The following is a 22,274-nucleotide window of genomic DNA, read 5'->3' as shown; positions in this document are numbered from 1 at the left end:
AGCCATATGACTGCAGTGAGACCACAGCAAGTCTGTCATGGGAAGAAATGGACTCAGCATTTTACTGAACTGTTCTCTAAGATACGAATCCAGAGGAATACAGGTAGATGAGGATGGCGGGGTAGGGGAGATTTTTGGTGATAGTCTTCCTGTGTAAAAGAAGGCATGACAGACTAAAAAGAAACATAAAAGTCTCCAGGATGTGTTAGAAATGCACATGATAGAATCTATCAATCCCATGGTTGTTTTTTTCTTTTTTCAATTCTGACAAAGCTTGTGGTATTAAGCTCTAAAAAGCCACAGAAAATGCAAGGTTTAATTTTCAACTTGGAAGATAATTCACTAAATTAACAATTTATAGAACCCTGTAAAGATTTCTGGAAATTATTCCATACTGTTTCAATGGGGTATTTATAAATAAAAGCTTTACTTTGTCAATAAAGATACAGCTGTGCAAAGGAAATCAAAGAAAAAGGAAATAAAAATTATGGTCTAAAACTGGATCTCAGAATGCAACCTAAAGAAATGAGTAGATCATTTTGATTTTGGGGAAAAGTCACCAATAATCAAACCTAAACCTGGTAAAATAGACCCAAATGATTCTGGATGAGAACAACTTCTTATGGTTTGTTTTTGTTCTGCTTTGAATGGATATTGCTATAGTTTTGAACAGAATTTGAAGCAGAGAAAAAAAACCTTAATAGCTACCTGAAAGCTTGAGTTAAGGATTATATGAAAGGCATTTTAGAATCCTTATACTACAAACACCTCACTAATGGTATAACCAAGTACATCACCAACATGGTAACAGCACAGCTACAGGGTTTTCGTTCTCCTTCCCATTTTCCCTCCACAAATCTCACTGATATTCTCCTGATGCCTTACCTCCAAAATGCAAATCTTTCTGACCCAACTCCCTCTCCTCTCACCCCCAGCACCTTACTTTAAAACTAGTAAAATGTAGTCTCAGACATTGAAAGACTGTTTATTCTTCCTATCTCTGTAATTCACCAAGAATCTGATGCTGATCAACAACCTACAAGGCAGCTCTAAGTTCCAGGTGAAAACGAGGATAAACTATATCCACAATGAACAGAAATGAGAAAGCAGGATTTTCAATGCAGGGGTCAAAAAGCGTAAGGTTCCTTCCTCCTACCCTTGTGATTCCACAAACCCAGATGCAACCCTCAATTCCAGAGCCCCTCTCAGGCTATCACCAATCTTAGGACTCCAATGTCACATGCAACTCCATCCAGTACTTACATGTCTTGGAAAATGTCCTGTGCGGTCACTTGGTCCTTTCTCTTGATGACTTCAGTTAGAGGGAAAAGGGCCTTTATTTTAGAGAGAGGATCCTGACAGTTAGCAGTCACTTCAGCGGGGGGATCCAGCATATTCAAAATGTGCTGTTGAATTGGGGGCAGAGGCTCCTGGGGATGTAGAGCTCTGTGCAGCATACACTATGGAAAAGGCAGAAGGATTTTAAAATGCAGGTGCAGATACCACACACAGCTTCACCTCGCTTTTCTGATCAGGGGTCCTCCATCTCTAGTTTGGGAGGGCTATGGGATTCCTACCATGTGTAAAAGATAGCAAAGAGGGTGGAGCCAGAACCACCTTGGTTAGCAGGGCCTTGGTAATGTCTAAGAGTACCTAGCAGCACGGTTGGCTGAAGCCCACCAGGAAAGGAGCCTCATCTAAGAAAAAGAAGCTGCTGCTTTAAGTACTTGGAGGATAGACAGGTTCCCTGAGACACATAATTCCAAGAACCTCTGACAATCTGGGATTATAACTTTTTGGTTTTAATCTTTTTAGCCCCACCTTCAGCATGCTGTGCTTTCTCCTATGCATAATCAGAGAAAACAACATAGAATGGGTGACTGGGAAGGAGAGGAGCCCATGCTCAGAGAGTCCCAGGGAGGACTCCATGGAAGAGATGACTCCACAGCTCTGTCCCACACCTCCCCCGAGTGCTGGGTTTGGGCTGCCCTCCCCCGTCTACTCACTTTGTCCATCTCCACTCCTCCCACTCTTGTCCAGGCACCAGCACCTCTCAGGTAGGCTACCACAATCGCCTCCTAACTGGCCTCCCTGCATCCACTTTCACAGCTCTACTGTAGTAGGTAGTCATCTTAAAACGAGCTCCCTTCCATGTCCTAGAGTCAACCGTAACACAGCCCCTGAATCCTCCCTTCTCCTGTCACCTGCCACCCACTCACCACCTCCTCCTTACTCCCCAAACCCAGCGAGACTGGGATCCTCCTGTTTCACTCACATGCCAAGCTCACTCCAGACTTGGGTCCTGTGCTTAATGCTCCATCTGCCCATTCTGCTTTCCCTTAGATCTCAACAGAGTTGGCCCTTTTTTTTTTTTAAATCACTCTGCTCTTTGCTCAATTATCGTCTCTTCTGAGAGGCCTTCCCTGACACTAAATGAAGAAGCCCCTTACCCTCACTCTACTAGTCATTCTCTATCATGAACCTTGTCATATTTCTTACAGTATTTATCATTATCTAAAATTATCTTACCAATCTTTGAGTTTACTTGTTTATTACCTCCATTCCCCTCCTGAAAGTAGAGGTCTTATTTGTCTTGTTTACTGCTGAATTCTAAGTACCAAAAACTGCATCCAAGACACAATAAGCACCTAACAGGTATTAGCTGAATGAACAAAGCGCTCTTTCTCAGAACTCCAGTTGCTGACAGAGGTTATCAGGATGCAGCACCAGGAGTGGGGCCAAGATCAAGGCCAGAGCCAGGTTCTCCACTGCTCACACGAGTGGAAATCTGGATGGCAAGACACTTCCACTCAGTCATCGATACTGCTTTCAGACTACGAAACCAGGCTTTGACAGTACTGCTTTCTGCCCAGAAAAGCAAATACGCTAAAAGGAGTATAGGAAGGTAAGCAGCAAAGGATGAACGAACCACTAAGAAAAAAAAAAAAGAAAAAATGAAACTATCAAGTCACTGATGTTTTACTTCCCTTATCATCCTTGCTAGAGGATAATTCCAAAATCAGGTCAGAGAACAAGGCTCCTATTCCCACCTTTAAACAATTTATACATTTAGTAATTACTGTGTCATATCACAAGGTATATGGTTTATGCTACCCCATGGATTGTTTTCCTACCCTATAGAAAAAGTAAGCTAGATGTCACAGTTCTAAAAAAATAAAGATACTTAGGCTTAAATAGTAAATATCACCCAAGAGTCAATGGTCAACAAATTCAGAAAACCCTGTGGTAGGAATTAAGTACCAGTCTCCCCTGGAAATTTCATGTGCTGCTCCCTGATTTCAATACACCAACCCCAAGTCCTCCTCCTAGAGAATTCATCTGTTTCAGAGTCTGACTCCTGCTTTCCTCTCTCCTAATTACTCCACTTTCCCTGGAGCATCACTGACATTAGGCCTGTTTCATATGAAGCAAAAGGGGGAGCCCAAATAATCCCAAACCCTGTGAATCTACCCCAGCCTTCTCGTGCATAATTTGTAATCTTCAGCACTCACCCTCAGGCCAGTCACTAAAATACCTAAAACAGCTTGGAAAGCCCTAAAGATGTAAGCAGAAGTCAAACACCTAACAGAGGAGACTACCTCTCATATACTCGGGAAGATTCTATTTGTGATATTCAAATGACATTTTTGGGAAAAGAACTAGAACAAACAATGGATAATACCTTACCCAGACTCCCTACTGAAACACACTCTAGATTTTCAGTATGAACTCTCAACAGTACTTTCAAACAGTGTCACCATCCATAAGCAGTAATAAGGGACCCACAAGAGATGTTCTGAAGCATCAATCTCTCATATTTTCTCAAAGGTAGAAACATTTTAGATAAAGCTAAGTGGGATATTCATAAAATTCAATGAAAAAAAATCCCAATTCATTAAAAAAAACTTTATGAAAAAGTGACACTTTTTAGTAACTGAGAAGCTGAGATCTCAGTCCTCAACCTACTTAACTTCTCCTTTAAGCAACCATTATTCTTTGATGTAATTTTTACAATTTGAAAAAGACTAGAGAATAAACTGCAGGCCAAATGACTAGCTCATACATTACTAATACGTTGATTTTGATTTTAGCAACATGGTATCAATTACTATAAAGGCAGTGTTAACTGTACACTTGACAAAAGACGTATTTTTCAGCATTTCTTTCTAAAATGAGAATTAACCTCTTGTCAACAAGTTGATTACTAAATCTCTCCCTCCCTCTGCCTCCTACTCTTCACTCATTTACCCTGAGCTATAGATATTTCATTTAACAGGGGAAAAAAAGTCTTCCTGGGTCCTCTCTCTTCATCAGTTATGCTCTCTCCTCTGGGCCATGTAACCTGGCTCCCATCCCGTTCCTCTACTGCCACTGGGCCCTCAGCATCATCAAAGACTTCACTGTCAGTCCCAAAGGCCCCTTGCCAGGCTCAGCCCTACTCACCATTGCACAAGGTCTGACTTGCGACCCTTTCCTTCTGACACTCTTCCCTCCCTGTGCCTTTCAAGGCACCAGCTTCTCCTATTCTCTCTACCTCTCTGACCTTTTTGTGGGGTGGAGGTGGGGACAGTCTGTTTCGGTTCTTAGCAGCTCTTCTTCTTCTGTCCACCCCTAGTTGTCAGTCCCGCTGGTGTTCAGGACTCCATTCTCTCTCTTTCTCAAGCAACAGACTCCCCCAGGTAACCTCATTCACTTCTGTTTCTATCTAAATGAGGAGGACTCTCAAATCAATATATTTAGTCCTAAATCCTCTCCTGGGCTCTGCATCCCTATTTCCAACTTCCTACTGAGTGTCTGTACTGGGACAGCCACCAGATAACTCAAATTTAACACTTGCAAGAATACATGAGTTACATTTCTGTCTGTTCATTCTTTATGCCTTGTCATAATTAATGGTGACATCATTCTTCCAGTCATCCAAACTAGCATCCTGTTATCTTCAATTCCTACTTCTCATCAACCACCATCCAATCCCTCAAGTTCATCTACTCTACCTTCTAAACGTTCTCCTCTCCACTCTCTGTCACTGCCTTAGTTCAAGTCTTCGTGTGGGAGGCTGCAGCGTTCCTAACCAGTCGCTAGTCCACCTCCCATGCCACCATCAGAGCTATCTTCTAAAACTGTCACCCACCTGCTGACAAAATCCTTTACAGTGATTACCCACTGCCTATAGGATAAAATCAAAACTACTGGCTCTTCATGACCTACCTGCTACCTACCTTCCCTGCCATCTTTTCCCCCATTTTCCCATAGGGCCTATTCTCCAGCCAAACGGAACTATTTGTGGGTCCCTAAATATATCACAGTTCTTCATGTTTTCTTGCTTTTGCATATGCTATTTCTCTCGCCTGGCGCGCCCTGGTCACATCACACATACATCTCCTTCACTCCTCAATGAGATCTTCCCTAAGTCACTCACTTGCAAGAATCTCTTTCCTCCTATTTCCTTGGTTTTATGTCTCACTACTGCTCTCACTCCTCTGGATGGGTCCTTTCAGGTAGTGAGCTTTTAGTATTTTTAGCACATGGTACACTGTTAGTACTCAATAAATATTTGTTTCTAAAAAAGTGAATTCAATTTATAAACACCCTAGCAATGATATTTCTTTATACAGATAAGTCATATGAAAAACTCTCCCCTAAAAAAGAAAACAAAGTCGATAGATTATAAAAATCAAAGCTGCCAGTTCTTAAAGCTTTAAAAGATAACAATGCCTGCACTTACGGCTTGTATCTGTTCATTAATCCGACAAACATTTGTTGAAGACAGTAGAACCTACCCTTGATAAGTCTGCCAAGTGTTAGAGGTTTCTATTTCTCACCATAGTGACCTGTTTTTGCAAGCTTTCCACACCAGCTAGTCTGTTCCTCCCTTCCCTATTAATGGCAAAGGCCCTCAGGTCTTTAAGTCTACTTGCCGAAAACAGCAAAGGAATTTATACAGGTAATTTATACTTGATTACACTTAGAACACTGAAGTATTCACTGAGTCAAGTCTTGACATGTTAAGCTTCACGGTTCTAATTTTAGAACAAAAGATTTTTTTTTAACTACTTAAAGGAATTACAAGCATCAAAAAACAGGCAGTTTCTTCTGAGTAGAAGATCCCTCAAAATCACAACAGGCTCTAATATGGACTTGAGTTAGTTAAGAATGCTTTAAACAGTGAGTCAGAGTGGCCATCAGTGGGCTCCCCAACACGCAGCCCCACCCCCACCCCCCACCTCTTCCCATCCCCTGCACAGTGGGCCCTCAATCCGCTGTGGAGAAAAGTCTGCCTGGAAAAGCTGCTTGGGATACTTTTTTCACCTTTGTGGGGTTCAGAGAAGACTATGTCCTGCTGTCACCAAATTATCCCAGGACTAGAATAGTCCTTCCCCTTCGACTTTGGTCTGTCCCTTCCCTTCCTTTGCATTAGTCAGCTCCCTTGTCAAGTTCCCTGTTTCCCTCAATCCAGTCTCCAGCTTCTAATTCCTTTGGGCCATGATTCAGATTTATATTTTAAATTTTTCTTTATTTATATTACTCTTTAATAAGTTCATACCATAACCTCTTTATCTGACCTCTAACACTTCTTCCTAATAGTGGTTATATAGTACACAGTTCATAAAAACTCCCCTACCATTTGGGTATTAAAAAACAAAGAAAAGTCTCATTCACATAGAATAGAAGAGAAAACCCTGGAAAAAGCATAAAAGAAGAATCTGCTTTTTAATAGGTTCTCCTGTTTAAAAAACAAACATAAAAACTCCTAGCTTTCCCACAGAAAAAAAAAAAAACATAAAAAAGCATCCTAAGTTTACTTCTTTCTAGAAGGTCAGAGTATTTTTTATCTTTATTCTTCCATTAAATAGACAGCAACTGAGCCCTCATGGGACCAGCCAATTACCCTCCCTTTCACTCAGTGCTCCTTCATCTAAAAAAATACAACTGGTTTATCTTTCCTCTCACCTGAAATAATCTCTGAAATTGAGGATTTGGAATTTTGGTGGTTGGAAATAAGTCTTCAATGGTGCCCTCCTCTTCATCTCTCTTTACCAAGCTCATGGAGTCAATCAAAGCATCAACAGCACTCAACTGCGCCTCTAAGATGGATACACAGCAGCAAAGAGAAATAATGATTACCTCCATTATTCTCCAAAACAAACACTTTCCATTCATAGACATTCACAGCAGTGCTGGCAGGATATACAGTCCTGACTCTGCCAAAAGTACTCGCTAGTTATGCAAGTCATTTAACCTGAGTCTTAATTTTCTCATCTGCATAAAGAGCTATTCAGAGTAGCTGGTACTTCTGAAGTGCTTTCCAGCTCTACCATTCAGTGAACTTTTGACAATGGAGCATCATATCGAAAGCAAAAGGGTTTGTTTCAGAAGAATGCACCACAGCCATACAAACCGAATTTCCATTTGGTACTTCAAAATATTCAGTATTCACTGAATTGATAATTTTAAAAAATCAGTAATTAGGAAAGGAAAAGAACATTAAAAAAAAAAAAAAGAAAGAAAAAGAAAACCCCTCTGGTAACGAGGCATTAGCTTATGAGAATTCAGTATAACTTGCATCAGAGTACACCGACTTAACAGGAAGACGCCACCGGATCTGTCTGAGCGGGTTCCTTTACAGTCTTCCCAAGTCAGAAAAAGCTCTTCCCTCTCAACAAACCTCACAGCACTAATCACACTGGCCTACGTGCCTGTCTTTTTTTTTTTTTTATGTTTTTTAAAAAACTGAAGTATAATTGACCTACAACACTATGTTAATTCCAGGTGCACAACACAGTGCTTTGGTATTTTTATATTACAAATGATCAACACAATGAGCCTCCATCACCATACAGAGTTATTACAACACTATTGACTATTCCCCATGCTTTACATCTTATCACTGTGACTTATTTATTTTATAACTACAAGTTTGTACCTCTTCTTTTTTTTTAATTGAAGTATATAGTTCATTTACAATATTGTGTTAGTTCCTGGTGTACAGCAAAGTGATTCATCTATATATATATATTCTTTTTCATATTCTTTTCCATTATAGGTTATTACAAGATACTGAATATAGTTCTCTGTGCTAAACAGTTATGTCCCTGTTGCTTATCTATTTTATATATAGTAGTGGGGGGAGGGTATAGCTCAGTGGTAGAGTGTGTGCCTAGCACGCACAAGGTCCTGAGTTCAATTCCCAGTACCTCCATTAGTAAATAAACAAATAAATCTAATTACCAACCACCCCCCAAAAAAGGATTTAAGATCAAATATACATAGTAGTGCGTATCTGTTAACCCTAAACTCCTAATTTATGCCTCCCTCCCTTCCCCTTTGGTAACCATAAGTTTGTTCTCTGTATCTGTGAGTCCATTCAGTTTTGTAAATAAGTTCATTTGTATCATTTTTTTAGATTCCACATATAAATGATACATGATATTTATCTCTGATTTATTTTACTTAGTATGATAACTCTAGGTCCACCCATGTTGTTGCAAATATTATTTCCTTCTTTTTATAGCTGAGTAATATTCCATTTTATATATCTATATCTATATCTGTATCTGTATCTCACATCTTCTTTACCCATTCATCTGTTGATGGACATTTAGGTTGCTTCCAAGTCTTTGCTACTGTAAATAGCACTGCTATGAACACCGGGATGCATGTATCTTTTCAAATTAGTTTTTGTCTTTTTCAGATATATGCCCAGGAGTATGACTGCTGGATCAAGAAGTTTGTACCTCTTAATCTCTCTCTCTCACCTATTTCACTCATCCACTTACTTAACTCCCCCCTAGCAACTCCCAGTTCGTTCTCTGTATCTATGAGTGTGTTTCCGTTCTGTTTGCTCATTTGTTTTGTTTTTTTTTAGATTCCATATATAAGTGAAATCATATGGTATTTGTCTGTCTTTGTCTGACTTATTTCACTTAGAATAACGTCTTCTAAGTCCATCTATGTTGTTGCAAATGACAAGATTTCATTCTTTTTTATGGCTGAGAAATATTCCACTGTGTGTGTGTTTGTGTGTGTGTGTATGTGTATATGTGTACACCACATCTTCTTTGTCCCTTCATCTATCAACGGACACTTAGGTTCCTTCCATATCTTGGCTATTATAAATAATGCAGCAATGAACATAGGTGTGCATGTATCTTTCTGAATTAGCGTTTTTGACCTCTTTGGGAAAATACCCAGCAGTAGAATTGCTGGATTGTATGATAGTTCTATTTTTAATTTTTTGAGAAACTTCCATACTGTTTTTCATAGCAGCTGCACCAATTTACATTCCCAACAACAGGTTCCCTTTTCTACACATCCTCACCAACATGTGCTATTTAACGAAACTTTTTGATAATAGCTATTCTGATAGGTGTGAGGTGATACCTCACGGTGGTTTTAATTTGCATTTCCCTGATGATTAATGATGCTGAGCATCTTTCCATGTGTCTGCTGGCCGTCTGTATGCCTTCTTTGGAAAAACTGCCTGCATACATTTCTTACTCGACTCCATTCAAATTGTAAAGATCCTTGAGAGCAGAAACGTGACAGCCTCTTCTTTATGTCTCTCCTAATACTGACCAGAAAGCAAGTGCTCCCCAATAAAAATCAATGAAATGAGTCAGTGAAAATGGTACAGCCCAAAGCAATGTGGATGAAAAGAAACCCTCCCCAAAATGCTTCTACTTAAACTACCATGTATAACTTTCATTCTGCCGATTCATTCAGCAGTTCAGTCGTTAAAAGCTGAAGCGCTATTCTTGGATCTTTCACAGTCCCTAGGCAAAAGATGGAAAAGAATAAGCAATTCCTAAAAGTCCATTATACTTCTGTTCTTCACCTTTTCAACCATCTCTTTAGGACAGCTACTTGAAATGAAAGAGCATACAGATATTTATCATGAGACATTTCTATTCCATTTTTGGACTTTCAAGGGCAGGTTTGAGGCTGGGTACAGCCATCACCATCTTAAGCTGACTACTGCAGAGCCTACCTGGCAACCGGAAGGAGGTGGTACCTGTGTCTGTGAACATTCAGTGATTCTCTGCTACTACAAGCTAGTATCAGGCAGATCACTCTGGCATTGTACACCCCTACCTAAATGTTGACTTGGGAACTACACAAAACAATTTTAATGATTCATTTTTCCAACAGAGCAAATGCAAACAAAAATAGGTCAACTTACAGAAAATAAATTAACAGATCAAAAAATATTTAATGTTTTAGATTCTGAGTGATTTATAGCTAAATCTCTTAACAAAGTTCTCTTCTTGAAATAGTCTTCTTAGTTACAGTTTGGAATTACCAAGAGGTAGAGACAGAATTATGCAACGTGCCGGCACCTTCTACACATCCAAGTCCACGCCTGGCTCCACATGACGCAGAGAGACTCATTTCCAGAAGAAGGTGAGGATGCAAGCCCTAGGGGCCCAGCTGAGTCTTGGCTTTCGTCCTGCACCCTGCTCCCAGCATACAGAGAGCACCCAGTCTGGAGGCGTCCCTCTCATAGTTCCCCAATCCTACACCGACACACATTTCAACTTGTAAATTAAAACATCTACTTGTCATTTTGTGTTCTTTTTGGTATGTCTCTACCTTCAGTCCACTATTTTATATTATAATTTATTTGATGATAAAACTGAGAGATCTCTGCAAGACAGAATCTGCATCTGTAAGAATCATTCCGTGCAGCGCCCTGACACCTGCAGCCAAATGCTGTTTAATAAAGATTTCCTCTCATTAAGCTCCCAGGAGCTCCTGGCAACAAGAAACAACAGGACTTGGACTGTTTATGTAAACCTCAAAGGATCTCCAGCACTGTAACTTTTTGGTTCAAAGTTACATCACATTATATATAGGACGCTAGTCATGGGTTAGATACTACATGTCAACTCATTTCAGCAGAGGGTAAACCTTCTGCTCAAAATTAGAGAATGTACATCCATTTCCACCAAGCTGCTTTCCAGATATAAGCTCCAAGTCAGAAGGAGGAAACTAGACAATGTTTGGAGAGTTTGGGTCAAACTATCCCTACCACTGGAAAAAAAAAATCACCATCATCATTACTATATACGAGCGTGACTAGAACATGGGATCCACTTAAATGCGGATTCTGAGTTACGTATGTACTACATTACTACACAATCTGAGATTGGTTGAATCTGCAAATAGAGAATGGAGGACCAACTGTAAAGTTACATGTGGATTTCTGATGGAGGGTGTGGGGTTCCAACCTTTTCATTGTTCAAGGGTCAACTGTAATTCCACCTTGAGAAATTCTAGCCCTCAACAATGACTGCAGACAGGTGATTTCCCCAAAACAGTCTGTGTTTAGAGCCAATCTGTGAACAAAATGGAAATAAACTCACCTGTAGGAGTGCATTTCTTCTTATTTTGCAAGGATGAAAACATGTACTGTCGCAAGTCTTCCATGAAAGGCAGCTGTATGTACACTAAACACTAATGAGAAAGAATGGAGGTAGAATCAGAAGCAGCGAAATTCATGGAAAAATTTAAAACTGGTCCCAAATGCTGTGAAAGTGGCCCAACAAAAGTATTTCAAAAATCAGACGGCTGAAGTCAGGGACATGGAAAGCAAAATGTTCTGATTTCTGTGATTAGCTGTACACAACTGCAACCAGTTCTCTGTAAGAATATTAAACATAGAAGAAATGCTTAAAAGAAAGACTATCAAAGAATAGCTACAAAATGCATAACCAGCACAACACATGAGAAGAGTCTCGGTGATTGGCAGGCTGATGTGGATGTCAAGTCACTTGCCTTCTCATTCCACTTCTGCCACAGTAGGTTCTCTGAGAAATAGGAAATGGCAAGGAATCTACACCTGTATTTTAAACAGGAGAGCCCTAAATATTTCACCAGGATCACAAATAAAATCACACCCTCAATCTTTATCCATATTAAAGACTGCTGCAGAAAGGCAGGTAATCTGTATTCTCTGTAGGTTCTGAGAAGTCAAGAAGGATGACAAGGGAGAGGTCACTGGATTGGTTGGGCAAACAGAAGGTCATGGTTAACCTTGACTAATTTAACAAAAAGCTCCTTGCACACTTTTACAATTTGTGTTCTTTCGTTGCAACTGGAAGTGTGGTTCACAGACAAACAGCATCAGCATTATTTGGGAGTTTGTGAGAAGTGCAGAATCTCAGGGCCCCCTCCCCAGACCTACAGAATCAGAACCTGCCTTTTAAAAAAGACCCCCCAGGTAATTCCCATGCACGTTAACAGTTGAGGAGCACTGTTTAGAATCAAGAACTGAAGGGGAAAAAAAAATAATGTGAATAAAAACCTGCAGGTCTTACCTCATAGGTGTCCTTGATATAAGGAAAAGCCACACCAACTTGAGGATTAGCCCTTCTGTCATAAGCATATCGAACTACAGCCACCATGTCTAATTCATCCAAAGCATGAATCAGGGAGGAAAGGGCAACTGCTGCCGCCTGGTAAGAAAGATGCATGTGTTAACACATACGCAGCACACGAGACTAAATACTTAGGAGACTGTTATCCACTTTCTTCCTGGTCCAGATTTCTTTTTAAGCATCCCTCTACTCGCTTTAAGGCCACACTCCACACATTTGCATTTGATCACATTTACTGTACCTCTTCTGGAACTTTCCTTCCTTATGTGAATCTTCTCTCTTATCCCTTCAGTCTTCCTTCTCTGAATTCATACCCTCAACTCTAAAAACAAAATCTTTCTTTGCCCCTTCTATAAATTACTATCTGTATCTTTCTTTTCCTTCATCTTTAAATTTCATGAAATTAAAATCTTGCTGTTTCACTGCTTAAAACACAATTATTCTTCTTCAATCTAATCCAGCTACTGACCCCACTTCTTTACCGAAATTATCCTCTGAAGTCCCCCATGATCTCCAAATTGCCAAATTCTTGGTTCCCATTGTATTTGTTTAAACTTTCAGTAGCATCTGACCATCTCTCTTTCTCTACACTTTCTCCTTCTGTGGCCTCAGAAACAACACTCTCCCCTGATTACTCCACTTCTGTGAACCACTCCTACCTCAGCCTTCTCTTCTTTTAACTAATCTTGAAATTCTGTTCTTGGCCTTTCTCTCCTCCTCTCTCTCTAAACTCTGCTTGGGGATTACTTATTTTATCCAGTTCCATGAGTTGATCAATCAAAAATCTGTACATTCAGCTTTAAAACTCTAAGATCCAGACTTACACAGCCTACTAGCTGGCAGATAACTCATACAGTTATACCTCGGTATCTCAAACTGTCCACGACCAAAACTAAGCTGTCTTGCCCCTCTTCTCCTCCCGTATTCCCTACTTCCATTAACACCACCTCCCAGTCAACCAAACGAGAAGCCCTAAAGTCCTCAATGATGCCACCTTACCATCCCTCACCTTCAAGTGTTCACCAAACTCTACCAATTCTATCTCTAAGCCGTCTTTCAAATTCTATCCATTCTCTTTGATCACTGCCTCCCTTGTTCCTAGGGCTGATCATGTCACTCTCTTCCATAAAAACCTCCAAAGGCTCCTCTATTCTAGCCTCAGTGAGCTGATCACCATTCCTGGGCAAGTCGTGTACTTTCTCTCCTCGGTAGATTTTTGCTTACACAGTTTCCTCCTAGCTAGAATGTCCTCTCCATTTCTCTGGCTCTCAAGCTTCTAACCCATTTTCAAGGCTTGGTAAACTGACAAGCTCTTCATTTCAGATTTGCTTAAGTCAGTTGTCTCCCTCTCCGTAACTCCCCAAACACTTTTCTCAGTGTTACCGCTAACCTTTATCAAAGTTAGCTATGAATATTCCCATCTCTTCCACTAAAAGCTTATGACATTGATTCCCTATTATCAAAATCCTCCACAGATTTCATGATAGATCAATTACCTTTTCAGTTCAATTCAAGGAATGTTTACTTAGTGCCTACTCTTTCCTAGGTACCATCTTAGGTTGTAAGAAAACAAAGTTGAGTCCCTGGTCTCAATGAGCTAGTATCTTCTTTACTAGCAGAAATGAGATATGGAACAAGTACAGAATGTGTATATTCTAGCAAGTCCCATAAGAGAGACTAGATAAGCAAGATGGGAGTCTGAAGAAGAGATTACTTCCAACTTGTTTCTAAGTTTTTATTGGGGTGTCTTTGATAGGACCAACTGGGATATTTAAAGGAAGGAAGGACAGGGTCATGAATGACTGCTGTATTATAACACAGTAATACACCTGTGGGAAACTCAATCAAAGCTCCATTTCTTTCTCTCTCTCTTCTCCCCTCCTCTTCCACATACAATGCAAATCAGCACATAAAAGTGTAGATTCTCTATACCAAAAAAAAAAATTATATGCTAATGACCAGAGAAAACATTTTTAAAAGGAATTATTCATAGAATAATCAAATATTTGCATTGAAAACCAAAAGTATTCATCTAGTTTAACAATCCACGTGATGAAGGAATTCCTTTTGCCAACATCTGGTTGGTACAGGCACTGCTTAGAAATGTACAGGAATGGGGATCTGACCATCTCACAAGGAACCAATCCATTTGGAGATAGTAATCCTTGTTGACAAAATAATTCTTCAACTTGAACAAAACTACCACTCATTGGTTCCAATCTACCCTCTAGTGGAAGCACAGTATAGTTTCTACTCCATATGATAATCTACGTATAAAAAGGTTACGACGTCTCTTATCCCTCCTACTCCCCCACCTACCTGCACAAGTCTACTCCACGCAGTCTTTTACTGAAGTCCTCATATGACAGTTTCTTTACTCCTCTGCTTATCTCAAAAGCTCCTATTAGTTAATATTATTCCTTGACAGTGACGTCAAGAGTTTACACCAATGAGTAGCCCTTTGCCATCAGTAGATGAAATTGTTTTTCCTGAGTGACTCAAGGTAACCCTGTAATCTATAGGGCTCTCTGTATGAGGCTGGATTTGAATCATGCAAGCCACAAGGCTGCCCTGAGCTAGCAAGTCTAGATTATCACTGGGGTTTCACACAGCTTTGTGATACGACTTTCCTCACTGCATACCCAGCAATCATATGATGTGATCAGAATTTTCTTTGTGTAAAGGGACATTAAGTTAGAGTTAAAATTTTAGCAGAAGTTAAACATGAAGTTAAGTTATGTTGACAACATATACCAGAACTGCATGATTCCCAAAGGGATTTGACTCAGGAGAAATTCATGAACTCGGAGTCCCAAATCTAAGGATTCGCAAATGCCTACTGTGCTCTAGTGAATCTGTTCAGTACTGAGAGGAAGCCAAGCATTTTCTTCTCCCAGTTTCAGGTTTTAACAGAATAATAGCATATGCTTTCACTAAATCAGCAGTCAGCTATCCTTCAGAAGTGAGGAGAAAAAGAGGACTATATCACTACCCTTCCCCCCACCCCAAACAAGCCTGCCACATCCAGTTTACCACTTCCAAGTATAAGTAACTCCTGGAGTTGGAGATATGCTTAAATAGTCTTAAGCAGACACTAGATGGTAATCTTCCAGTTAACATCAATATCTCTAGAAATAACAAGTTTTGACTTGAAGACTACATAGAAAATATTTATAGAGAGGGCAGGTGTGAGTGTAGGATGCAACAGTGGTGAGTTGTTAGCCAGGCAGAAACCAGCCTGAAAACAGACTCTCTTCGGGAGGTAGAAACAGAATGAAAAGGGAGAAGGGAGGGGGATAAGACATATATCTCAGTGATGGACATGGTCCAGTGAGCCAGGGAAGCTCATCTCCAGGATGCTTAAGCTAGCACTAAATGTGCTATTTATGAAAATGAAAAATTTAACCTGACCCCAGCCTTCCTGAACATGTGACCATAAGATTCCTATACCTAAGTGTATCTGTTCAAATGTTTTGGTTTTTAATACTCACCTGGCCTTCAGTTGCAGCACTATGTCCTCAGGCCTTGTGCCCATGCTATGACCCATTCATTTATCATTTCTCCACTTTCAGAGTTAAAGGTCAGTGAATTTTCCCGCTACTGTTGCAAGAGTTAATGTCATTTGAAACTATAAAAGCCCCAAACAACTCACTTAAAATGACAATTCAATCCTGTGGCATTACCTCAAAGACCCACTGTCAACTCACCTCATCATCTTTTGCTGCAAAGACCTTTAGAACTTGATTTCCCATAAAATATTTCCTGTGGACCTACAAGAGTAAGTGAGGAAAAGAACTGGTTTTGATCCAAAATAAGAAACACAAAAAACCATAAAGTTGCAAGTTACTAAGAAATTCTATTCAAAATGCTCTTACTGTAAAACATTCACTGGTACTAGAAACAACTTACTACTTAAGGGTCAAATCAATTGAACACAATAAATAAGTGAGCACCGAGTTTATGTCAAACATTGTTCTGGGCACTGTAAACACACTAATGAATAGGTATAGCTTTGTCTTGAGGAGCTTAGATAAATAAACATGAAATTAACTGCAATGCACTGTTACCACACAGGGCTTCCAGGGCACAAGAGTACAGTATTACAGTGCAGTGCCACAAGAGCACATAAGAAGGCCATCTAGCTTGGTCACAGGGAGGGTCACAGAAAGTTTCTGCAAATGGTGACACTTAAGTCAAGACTTAAAGGATGTAAAGGAACTAACTACAATGAAAGTCTGGACACAAGTGTCCTGGGCAGAGATGATAGTGTGAATGAGTCTGGAGTGACATAAACATGTAGTACATTTGGGGAACTGCCTTTAGAGTAGTGTGGTACCACAGTGCAAACAGAAAGCTGAAAGTTAGACTAGCGAGATTAGCAAAGATCAGATCATGAAACTTCTTGTGAGCAAAGTTAAGTGGTTTGAGCTTCATCCTAAGAGCAGTGACAAGGCACTGATGAACTGCAAAGAGACTAGAGTGAAGAACTAATTAGAGGGGCAGGACTGGAGGAAGGGAAGCCAGTTAAACCAAAAATAAGTACTACATGTCCTTTAAGTTTCTGAACTAGCCGAGTATCAGAGGAGTCACAGTTCAGAAAATGGATACTGAAGAGTTCCTAGTATTATAACCACCTGCATCTACCAACCAAGATTAGCTTCTCTACGATCTGTGAGATCTTGAGCCCAGAGCTCACTTTTAAGAATGTGCTATATGCTGTATGGGCAATGCTTCTCACATGTCTTCTGCCCTCCCACCTCTAAAGAGAGAAACTGTGAGCACTTTCACACAGTAACAGCAGCTCAAGAAGACGGAGTCTCAAAGGTGTGTGGGTGAGGCCCATATGATTCAAATACCGTCCATCCCTCACTTCCATCCCCCATTTGAAAACCTTTATTTGAAGAAATATGAGAATAATCCTATATTTTTAGTTTGCTACATTCATACAGATTTGCCCTCCTGTTAGAATCCATAATAGTTCTTGACTGATTGAACAACAGTTAATGATATCTTTCCCTAAGGCACCTAAATGACTTCTCAAAGGGCAATCAGACATTTGGGGAAATTCTGGCTAAATGCTTATTCAGCCTATAATTAGATATGAACACTGACAACTTGGAAGAAGACAAATAGAAGACTTTTGAAAATTTAAAAGAGAAGAGTAATTCACAACTCAAAAAAAAAAAGAAGCCTATTTTATATAATGAAAAGTTTCATATTAATTCAATCCAGAAATGTCAGTTTCCCTCAGTTTAAGGGAATCTGGAAAAATATATAATATATTTAACTTTAAGATAATTACTAGTCTATTAAAAGGTACATACCTATATTTTACCTTTGTTGGTATGGAAAACACCTTGCTCTTATGATAATGTGTACGCAGTTAAGATAATACATGAAAGCAGGTATGTAAAAAAATGGACTTTTCAAAAATGAGTCTGTTCACCTGGTGGGCAGATTACAACTGCTTAATGGCATAAGCTTTGGAGTCAAAAGAGACCTGGTTCAAAACCCAACTCTACAACCTGCTAGCTGGGTGACCTTGGGCCAGTTATTTAATAGCTTTGAGCCTCAATTGCCTAATGTATAATATACATATCATGGCACCCACCTAGGAGGCTTGTAATAAAAATTAAATGAAAATTTATATAAAAATGCTTGGTATAGTGACTGGAATATTATAATCACTCAATGGTAGTTATTATGATTATCTTCATTTTACCTGTCTGATATTATGCTTAAGATAAAAATAATTTAGAGCTTAAAAACAAAAAGTTGATTTAGAAAACACTTCATGACTTAAAAGTTAATTTTAAGTTAATGAAAAATCTTTTAAAATGAAAAATGTGCTTTCTGTTCATCTCACTCTTTCTTGCTTTGTCATTTAACTAAATAGGCCCCCACTCTCACCCTGGCACAAGCGATTTCAGTTTTTTGAGTCCTGAAGTACACTTGCAGGTGTTTTGGAAAGGTCTTTTCTGCCTATCTGGAATTAGACAGAGCCAATTCCCAATAGGCCAGTTTCTACAAATAGATCTGAATGGACATTCTGTTTCAATGAAAAGATTCATTATTAACCATAAGTTTTAAGTTTATACACCTCCCCAAATGAGTAACTTTAGAGAAAAGTACATCTAGTGTAATTTCTTGGAGAATTGTTAGAGACTTTCAACTTCCAAAAAGTATTTATTACCACTATTAAAATGTACTGACTTTGAGTAAATATTCTCAGTTTTGGGCTAATGAGTCTTAAAAATGTATCTAACAGTTTTGGCATATAATGAAAAACATTCTCCTCAACTGCACTGACTTACTCTAACACTGAGTCACACAGGGATTATATGCTTAGTGCAACATGAAGAAGTTCAAATTCGATATATTGGGTAATATTTATTTTTATTATAATTCTCACTTGAGTCTTCTAGAACCAACAAAAACCTCTTCATCCCTCCAGAGCCTGAAAAGATGCACTTTCTACTTATTCACTCTCATTGGTTGCCTACCTCAAGAACATTTCACCTAAGACCTCTGGGAATCTTTAATGACCCTTTCTAGGATAGAATATGGTATCCCATGGCCTTCAGTGAGTTACTACATGTCCCACTATGTCTATTTTGTATCTCTGCATTGCTGTCTAAAAAATATATAACTTATGAACAAGTTTCAGACCTTAGACCTCTTTGTTGGGCATTGAGAAGAAGGGTGACTGGCATAAATCAATGATATTCAAAGAGGTCTATGGTCATGTAAAACACAGCTAGACTTTCATTCTTATAAAACACTCCAGTACACATGACAGTTTGGAGAAAGCAATACAATAACAAAGAACTGGATGCTATTTCTTTAAGACTGCTAAGAGCTACGACCGGCAGCAAAGCTAAGTGACTTTTAATTGAATCTATTCTTCTGATTCATGCTGACTTCTCTATATCTTGGATTTTATCTTCAAAAATCAAAGATATCGGAAGGGTATAGCTCAGTGGTAGAGGGCATGCTTAGCATTCACCAGGTCCTGAGTTCAATTCCCATTAAAATAAACAAATAAACCTAATTACCTCCCCTCACAAAACAAAAACAAACAAAACTCAAAGACAGAAATACTTCAGACCTGAGGGGGAGGGTAGAGCTCAGTGGTAGAGGTCTGGGATTCAATCCCCACTACCTCCATTAAAACAAACAAATAAACAAACCAATAGTAAGTAAATAGACCTAATGACCGCCTCCCCCAAAATAAATAAAATTAAAAATTAAAAGAAAAAGAAATACTCCAGACCACATTTTAGAAAAACTTTAAGTGAAATAAATATATATTATAAACAAAAAGCCCAATCAAAAGCTACCATCTCCAATAATAATGAGAAAAAGCTCCTTTGTTTTGTTTACGATTAGTAGAATGAGCGCTGTACCTGAGAAGATCTACAAAATCCCAAAACAGAGAAGCACTTCCCCTCCGATTTATATTTCATTTGCTCCTGATCCACTTTAGAGAAAGGAATGATATCACTCCCATAGCGAAACCCTAGAGAACAAGAGAAGAGCATCTGTTAAGCATATGGGGCCTCATTTTCTACAAGCTGAAATTGGCCCTACACATGTATTAACAATACATGCACACTCCGGATCAAGCCTCCATATACTGTCCCCTGGGACCAGATTTCTGCCCCTTATGACCAATGGGGAAAAAGCAGCAGATCCACAAACAACATACACAATATAGAAATGATTAAAATCTAATTATATTTTTTAAGGAGCATATTCTGCAATCTAGTTACGCTAATGATTCTCCAGCCTAGAAGAAAGAATGCAGCAAATGTAATGTGCTAGTTATCCTCCAAAGATAAACCGTGGTTGAGTAAAGGACAGTCATGATTTGTAAACATAATAACAAGAACACACTCATTCAGAAACCTGGAGACCCACAGAGAAAAATGCACACAGGAAATTTTCAGGACAAAATGTTCTCAAAGATGCATGCTGGAGATATACAAATGCCTAATGGAAGAAGCCAAAATTCTTCCATTTAGAAACATTCAACTGATAAGTTGGATATTTTTCTGCATTTAAATGTATTTTGTTTCTGGGAATGGATTATCTACTTTTTTTCTTTTTAATTACTTAGGTTATTCATACAGATATAGGCTCTTGGCTCCTTAAAAAAAATTCCAACCCTGTTCCAAGGCCTCTGCTCTATGCAATGTCATGTCTTTTTAATATATAGTCTTACAAGTTTAGTGGGGAGAAGGACCATCAAAATCCAAGGATTCTGACCTAGGGCAAATAAAAAGCACATGCATCTTTACCCCAAGAAACAAAGAAACGTGTGTGGTTGAGGGTAGACTCTGTGATTCAGTGTTTATTAGTTCCTTTTGCATTGTTCATGCCATGTATTTAATTAAAAAGAAAGTATCTATTTTCACATATGTCTTTTTTAAAAAGCTGACGATAAAAACAAAAATTTCAACAAAAAATTAAGAGGGATACATATGGCACATAATTAAACATGGTATCTAAACCAAATGTTTTTCAAGCCATCTTACTTGAATTGTTTAACAGTAACCTGAAAATTCAGACTAAAACTGGCTTATGTTTTCTGGTTCATCTATTTAAAGAAAATCAGTAACTCTAACTTTTATACATGGCAAAAAGTAAAGAACAGACTACAACATAATACGGCCATATTTCTTTGCTCATATACTAGTCCGTCTAAGAGTGGAGGGCAGACAAAGGAAGTTTGTGAGTAACTGTAAAAAAGAGAGAAAAGCTGCACACCTATGCTCTTTGAACTGAAACGTTTAACACTTCCCTTTCCATTACTCCACCAATACATTTGCTTCTTGCCTAAGATAACCAGAGCTGCTTTCTTCACCTGCAACCAAAAGAATCAGCACCCTCATCACTAGTCCCTTCTCCTTCCAACCCATCCTATACCCAGATATCATATTAATCTTCCTAAAACACAGCCCCAGTGACACTCTGCTCCTCAAAACTTACAGACAGCTCCATGTTGCTTTCAAAATTAAGCATAAACTCTTCAGTCTATCATTCAAAGCCCTTCCTAATTTAGAATAGTTTGTAGAAACACAGACTCTGCAGTAGGACAGTCCTGGGTTCAAATTCTGCCAGTTGTTAACTATGTGACCTTGCCTACGTGAATGTCTTTCAGCCTTGATTCCGTTACTGATAAAATGGAAACAAGACTGCCAACTTTAGTGGTTGTTGTGAAGATTAAAAGAGAAAATGCAGGCTGTCTATCAGATACTATCTAGAGTACGAATCTGCGTATGCCCAATACACCCACCCAACTATGCAGTATCACTGAGAAGGCCCTCTGCTTTCCTGGTCTTATGCCCTTAATCATGCTATGCTTCCTATGACAGGCCAGTCATTATACTAGAATCAAATGACTAGCAAGTAATGGAGCCATGATTCTAACCAAGGCCTGACTCCAAAATTTCTGTTCTTAACTACACTTACTACTGAGTTGAATTAAAGAATTAGTAAAGATTCTGGGGTGTTATTCACATTCTAAACATAATCCATCAGGAGAGAAAAAGGAGTTATAATCACCATTGCCTTTAATTACTCTCCCAAGCCCCTTACAACTCCTGCAACATACACAAATATACACTAATACTGCAATACAGTGTCACAGATGAAAGGAATTTTTTTCAAGGCTTGCAAATTAAAATTATACAGAGTTGCACACAGTTTGGCGATAAATTTTTTAAAAGACCCTGGTTTCTACATTAACCATCATTTGGTATCTTATCGTTTTAGCTCCTGAACATTCAGATACTCCCAGCCAGTTTCTAAGCCATCTGGATAGAGATGCCATCTAGATACACTATGCAGATCAAATAGGTGTAAATATATAAAGTACAACTCTAAAGATCCCAG

At 39.0% G+C, this 22,274-nt stretch overlaps 1 protein-coding gene across 1 annotated transcript in view; it reads right to left on the bottom strand.

Annotated features, from left to right (window-relative positions):
* Positions 1-22,274, bottom strand: part of XRCC5 (X-ray repair cross complementing 5) — an 82,720-nt gene that overhangs the window by 43,843 nt on the left and 16,603 nt on the right. Inside the window, exons 9-14 of the mRNA XM_074364272.1 lie at positions 19,784-19,896; positions 16,085-16,147; positions 12,318-12,455; positions 11,364-11,454; positions 6,952-7,085; positions 1,264-1,460 (exon numbers count right to left, since the gene is read on the bottom strand). Of these exons, the coding sequence (XP_074220373.1) occupies positions 1,264-1,460; positions 6,952-7,085; positions 11,364-11,454; positions 12,318-12,455; positions 16,085-16,147; positions 19,784-19,896 (736 nt within the window). The remainder of the gene's footprint in view (positions 1-1,263; positions 1,461-6,951; positions 7,086-11,363; positions 11,455-12,317; positions 12,456-16,084; positions 16,148-19,783; positions 19,897-22,274) is intronic.

Source organism: Camelus bactrianus, chromosome 5, assembly GCF_048773025.1.
Source record: "Camelus bactrianus isolate YW-2024 breed Bactrian camel chromosome 5, ASM4877302v1, whole genome shotgun sequence".
In the NCBI taxonomy this organism is placed as follows: domain Eukaryota; kingdom Metazoa; phylum Chordata; class Mammalia; order Artiodactyla; family Camelidae; genus Camelus; species Camelus bactrianus.
Note: the sequence above shows the minus strand (reverse complement) of the source record. Positions and strands in the feature narration are given on the sequence as shown.